General features: G+C 28.7%; 1 protein-coding gene across 1 annotated transcript; it reads left to right on the top strand.

Annotated features, from left to right (window-relative positions):
• The first annotated feature begins 1516 nt into the window (after window positions 1–1516).
• On the top strand, window positions 1517–3565 carry ROC2 (rotamase cyclophilin 2). Its single transcript, XM_078973846.1, has 2 exons — window positions 1517–1612; window positions 2881–3565. Exon 2 carries the CDS (start codon window positions 2896–2898, stop codon window positions 3418–3420), a length of 525 nt encoding a protein of 174 aa, XP_078829972.1. The 5' UTR covers window positions 1517–1612; window positions 2881–2895; the 3' UTR covers window positions 3421–3565.
• Window positions 3566–6947: the final 3382 nt, after the last annotated feature.

Below are 6947 nucleotides of genomic sequence, written 5' to 3'. Positions count from 1 at the left end.
AATATTCATACCTAAACATATATTTAATAAGTAAAAATATACTTATGTTATCTAGAAGCTAAATTCAAAATATACAAAAACTGAAAGAAACGATATCTGCTTTCCAATGCATTGGCCATTCATACAAACACACATTTTCACAATTGAAACTTTCTTTTGAATCGCTTGGCTAATAGACACACTTTTCCGCAAATATAATCATGAACTAGACGTTCGTGTCCTTCGTGATTTTTATTTAACATCGCACGTCTTATTAATAGAGAAGCTAGATCTGGTTGTAGTAGTGCAATACTCGTACATCGTACTTATGAAGATATCATCATCATCATCATCATCATCATCATTGAATATGTCGAACGGATCCATTTTTTTGTAGAAGTATTGAAATTTTATAAAATATAAAGAAAGAAAAAGAATGGTGTGAATGAGTTTGAGGTAAAAGGTATGTATTTATAGGTAATACAAATTTATTATTATTATTATTATTATTATTATTATTATTATTATTATTATTTTGAAAAATGACCTTTAATATGGTCAAAATCGGAGTCAACATCGAAATTTAATTGGATATTCCTTCTGTTGCTCACCGTTCTCATTAAGGGTGAACAAACCCGAACCACGAAACCGAGAAACCGATAAAAACCGACGAAATCGAAATCGAAAAAACCGAAACCGAATCAAAACCGACTGTTTGGGTTTTAAATTTGTAAAAACCGACTTTCCGGGTTCGGTTTCGGTTTTGCCCCCAAAAACCGACCCAACAACCCGAGAAACCGATCCCTCTTTAAAACCCAGAAACCGACTAAGCAAACCCGCAAACCCGATGTTTTTTACTGATTATTTTATGTTTATATATATATATATATATATATATATATATATATATATATATATATATATATATATATATATATATATATATATATATTAAAAAACTAAAAATAAATAAAAGAAGCTTAGGTGTTTTTTTTAATTATTTAACTAATTATTACATTTCCGGAATATGGGTTCAAACCCAAAACCCATGGGTTTAAACCCAGAAACCGTAAGTGTATGGGTTGAAGCCAAAAAACCGAGAAACCGTCCAAACCAATATCAGAAACCGAGAAACCGAACCGACCAGAAACCGACCCTATTGGGTTCTGAAAACCAGAAACCGATCATTTATGGGTTGGGTTAGGTTGGAGTCCAAAACCGACCCATACACAGCCCTAGTTCTCATCATAATGAGACTTACCTTAACGCCGGTCTAGAGCAGTTTGAGAGCGTTACAACACCATTAAGACGCCTCCACGACGGTCAAAACACCCTTTAGCGAATCCGAACCAAGTAGTCTAAGAAAACCAGACTATATTTGTTATGCGACAACCTAGTTTCTCAATTTTCATGCATTAAACTCAATTTGGTCAACGTCTTAAAAGTCTAAAGTCTAAACGTTGATTTAAAGAAGTACAGGGGACAATATGAGAATAAATAAACTTATGGGGTTTTATTGTGAACTTACTCTCTTCCAGAAATTAAAAACCCTAACAAAACCCAAGGTTAAAATCAAAACCCCTCATCTCTTTCGAAGCTCACTGGCATTTCTCAATACCCTCGCGATACAAAGGTACTATCTTTCTTCCCTTTAACCCAGTTTTTGATTACCCAACATCTTCGTTCTGTTGATTTCGATTATGTATGAATTTCAATTTTAAGCACATATCGAAGCTTTCACTTGCGAAGTAAGCTTGTGGAGCTCAATAATGGTGCGAAATTAAAGATTCATCTATCATTGCTATTTCCTTTTGATGTTTTGTAGACATAACTAGAATAGCGTGATAAGATGAACTCTTTACCTCGATTAACCTTTGCTTGATTGTTCAAGGATGTTATCTTTGCTTTTTTGCGGGTGTTTAGATCTGAGTTTAAGCCGCTTAGGTTTTGGCATATATATTCTTAGCTCCTTAGGGTGGTTTGGTTGTGGAAAATTGTTTTCATTTTCTATGAAAATGTTTTAAGAAAATAGGGTTGGGTTTTTATTTTTAATTTTCAATGAAAACGCATTTGGTTGAAACGGGTGGAGTTTTCATTTTCATTTTTCCTCTTAGAAATTTGGAAAACTGTAAAAATCACTTTTCTAATTTACATCTAAATTGGAAACTGAAAATTTTTATTTTCTTAGAAAACTAAACAAAATTTCCGTATTTCTTGGAAAATTTTCCACAACCAAACGCAACCTTAGTGTTTGAATTTCATATCTCTTTGGTAAAAGATTGATACTTGATAATTAGTAACAAAACATGTATTATATATATATATATATATATATATATATATATATATATATATATATATATATATATATATATATATATATATATATATAGAGAGAGAGAGAGAGAGAGAGAGAGAGAGTAACAAATTTGCTGAGAACAAAAAATGGTTTTGATATAATTACATATTTGGTATATGTTACATCAAATATATTCGAAAAGCACAACTAACGAATTTAAACAAACCACAAGGTATGATTCTAGAAAGAAATCACAAAAGGGGTATGTAATGTTGCTACCATTTTGAAAGAATTAAGAATCACCAAAGTAATGTCTAAACCCAATGATTTAAAACAAAGATAAAGAATCCCAAAACAAGGAAACACCACACCGTTTCAGTTGTCTCACAGATCCAAATCAAGAATCCAAATAGATTTTCAACGAAACAAAATGAGGGGTTAAGACCACGCAATAAAAAAATATCTTAATTTTATTTAATATATTTGATAAGGATCAAAAACTTAATGGCTGTAAAAAACAGTTACTAAGCTGTTATAAAAAATCATGTCACCTTACATTGACTCAATCAGATCTGACTTAATCAAAACTATCAAATTTGCAGATTCGGATACAAAAAATGACCAATCCAAAGGTTTTCTTTGACATACTAATCGGCAAAGCGAAAGCCGGACGGATCGTGATGGAACTATTTGCTGATGTCACTCCAAAAACCGCTGAAAACTTTCGCGCGCTTTGCACGGGTGAAAAAGGACTTGGAAGTTGCGGGAAGGCATTGCACTACAAAGGCTCAGCCTTCCATAGAATCATCCCAAACTTCATGTGTCAAGGTGGGGATTTCACTAGAGGTAATGGAACCGGAGGAGAATCAATCTATGGTGCAAAGTTTGCAGATGAGAATTTCAAGATCAAGCACACGGGTCCTGGGGTGCTCTCGATGGCAAATGCGGGACCCAATACTAATGGGTCTCAGTTTTTTATTTGTACTGATAAAACTTCGTGGCTTGATGGGAAACATGTGGTGTTTGGGAAGGTGGTTGATGGGTATAGTGTTGTGAAAGAGATGGAGAAAGTTGGATCGGATGGTGGTGCGACTTCTGCAAAAGTTGTTATTGAAGATTGTGGAGAGGTTAAGGAGAATTGAGAAATTAGTTTTATTTTATTTGGTAGTTGTTCAAAGTTATCATATTTTGTAGCTTGTTTTGTTTATTACAACCTGCAAATGGATCTTTTTATCGTTTTAAAGTTTTTGTGAAACACGAATAAAAAAAGGATATGTTTCTCAAGTATTATCATGTTGTATACCCTTTCTGATGCATTTCATCGAACACCTTCTGTGCTTGACCAAGGTTGAACTAGAAGTTTCACAAAACCTATGAATCAGATACATCTGCTTTCTTACATGCCCCTGAAGATGCACGCTCTCATCTGATTGGAGTTTTTTGTTACCCAAATCTGGATTAATTTGTAATCATGCATTATTTCAAGCCCAGAAATGGACAGATTAGAGCTAAATCTCAATTGTTTAATGATTTCTCGTGATCAAGCTCTTTTGAGTTTAAATCCAGTTCGCATTCTCTTCTAATATTGTCAATGCATTGGTGAATGAAATACCTTAATTTTGTTCGTATGATAACGAAGCTTTTTATTTCCAAATTATGTATCAAATCAAAAGGATATTTGTGCGCAAGCATTCATTTCCATCAGATGAACCGTATAAAGAATTTAAAACTTGGACTAAAATGCGGATACATATAAACCTCATGGACCAAAAGTGTATTTTACTCCAATAAAAGGATATTTAATTTGTCATAAATAAATGAAAACGAAATGCCATGAAGTCATAAACAGCAGGTTGGTCAAACGATTTGTCACAGTACGGTTCATGCAGTCAACTTCCGCAGCTTCTAGAATCTTCGTACTTTGAAATCAAAAAGGTTCATCGTCTATAACTCTATATGGTCAAACTTTCAATATATAACATTTATAGAGTAAGTGTGTCTTACTTGTCCAAAAAAAGTATTTTATAGATAAAAATATAAGATTACGGAAAAGGATTTTTATGGTTTATCTAAAGTCATAAATTCATAAATTCAGTTATTCTTAATGTTTTTGATGCAAATGGTTCTTGCTGGTTTGCATGGAAAATCATTTTTACTCACGCCGTTCATTTTCTACCTTCAGTTGGTCATATCATGTTCGTGACATTTAGTAAAATATAGGGATTATTTTTGTAATTTCTCTTAAAATAAAGAAATCCAAGAAATAGAAAGAAGGAGTATTCAAACTTGGGAACTCCTCTCCTTCATCGAAATAAACCAACTCCCTAACTAAGAACTAATCTTGGTTTATAGTTCCATAGCCCTAATCAATTAGGATAGAACCAATCTTGGTTTAAAGTTCCAACACCCTAATCAATTAGGTTAGAACCGATTTTGGTTTATACTTCCAAAAAGCAATTAATATCATGTAAAACCGTAAAATTATAAATAAAAAAAAATTACAAAAAAAATATAATTAAATGTTTTTTTAATAGAACAAAATATACTTTTACCTACTGTAAAAGCATAATTTTTTACAAACAACTTATATGTTTTTGTAAGTATTTATTTTATGTTAAACGTTTTTATATGTATTTTAAAAACACGTTTTCTTATAATGTTATTATGTTGTTATAATCTTAAGATATAGTTTTATTTTATGTTAATATCTTTAGTTGATTTAAACTAAAAAGACAAATATACATAAAATCATGGACGTTTTCGATACATCTTTAGTTTATTTAAAGCAAAACATAAAGTATACGTAAAATAAACTAAAAAAATATGTTTTTAATATATTTAAAAAATACATTTTCGTATAATATGTTATAACGTTGTTATAATACTAATTTTTTTTTCGTGTAATATGTTATTATGTTTTACTTTAAATCCTAAGAGTTTTTTTTTTCTTTCATTAAAAAATAAGTTTTTTTCTTTCCCGTAATAAAAAGTTTTTTAAGTATTTATTTATGTAAAATATTTTTTTTTATGTATTTAAAAGATATGTTTTCATATAATGTGTATGGAAATATATTATAACAACGTAATAATATATTATATCAAAAAATACTTTTTAAATGCATAAAAAACATATTTTACATAAAATAAATATGTTAAAAATAATTTAAGTGAAAGCAAAAAAATCTTTTTTTTTATGAAAACGTGAAAATATGTTTTAGAATAATAGCAATGTAATAACATATTATATGAACACTTATTTTTAAAATATATAAAAAATTTATTTTACATAAAATAAATATGTAAAAACAACATATAAATTGTTTGTATTTTTTGTTATATTACGCAAAAGTATTTTTGTTTTATTAAAAAGTGTTTTATGTAAAAATATGTTTTTTTTTGTAATTTATTTTTTTACTTATGTTTTTTCCGATTTACATAATATTAATTTAAGTTTTTGGAAATATAAACCAAGTTTGGCTCTAACCTAGTTAGTTAGAGAGTTGGCTAATGAGGAAGAGGAGCAGGATGTCCCAAGTTCAAATCACCCTCTATTCATTTTTTCTCATTTTTTTGCATTTATGTAAAAGACAAAATTGCAAAAATGATCATGAAATTTTGGTCCAAAAATGTTTTGCGATGAAAAAATGGTTTAATTTTGGATACTTTGTGCATTTGTGGTTCAAAAACATTAACTTAACAAATTGTCTGTTAATTTAAAATGATAATTTTACTCTTACGCAACATTTCTGCAACAAAATTACAAAGATCATTTTTTTCATCTCTTCTTTCTAACTTATTCAAATATTATATATTAATTATTTTTTAATTTATTTTTATTAGATTACTTTTTTATTATAGTAATATATATATATATATATATATATATATATATATATATATATTAAAATATAGTATTTTTAATATATAATATTTATATATTAATAAATATTACTTTATTAGATTATTAATTACATTTAGCTAATTACTTTTTAACTTTTTTAAATTATTTCTTTTTTATTGTATTATTATATATTAATAAATATTATTTTCAATATATAATATTTATATATTAAAAAGTATTATTTTATTGGATTATAATTTATTAATAATTGTTTATTCTCTTAACTGTTTTCTTTATTATTTTAAATAAAAAACAAAAAAAAATCCCACCCACCTCACTTCTCATAATTTATTTTAAATATTTAAAAAATAAAATATTTTAGATAACACCACCACCATCATCTAGTTCGATAGTGATGAGATGGGTGAGATTTATTTTTTAAATAAATAAGGATGATGGTGATGTTATCCCAAAAAAAAAAAAAATCCAATAAAAATGAAATTAAAAATTAACTAAAAGAAATTAATAGTCTAAATAAAACAACTCTTTTTCGTCTTCAAAATCTTCCTCTTCTTCGTCTTCCTTTCCAGATCCCTCATTCTCGTTATTAGATATTTGGTCATACGTATTCGTAGTTGAGGCTAGCCATAGTGGTTCCACATGAGTTATAATAAGGGGCAAATCAAACTGCTCTTCAGCCTGAAAGATTTCATATGCTTCCATTTCAGCTTTGGTGACTTCAAATACCCCTCTCGGTTTTTCCTTGATAACCATTCACTTATCTTTCATCTTATTTGTTACTAAAGGGTATGGTGTATATGATGGGTT

The sequence above is a fragment of the Lactuca saligna genome, chromosome 9 (genome assembly GCF_052625555.1).
Source record: "Lactuca saligna cultivar CGN05327 chromosome 9, ASM5262555v1, whole genome shotgun sequence".
In the NCBI taxonomy this organism is placed as follows: Eukaryota; Viridiplantae; Streptophyta; class Magnoliopsida; order Asterales; family Asteraceae; genus Lactuca; species Lactuca saligna.
The sequence above is the reverse complement of the archived record's forward strand: the minus strand, read 5'-3'. Positions and strand labels throughout refer to the sequence as shown.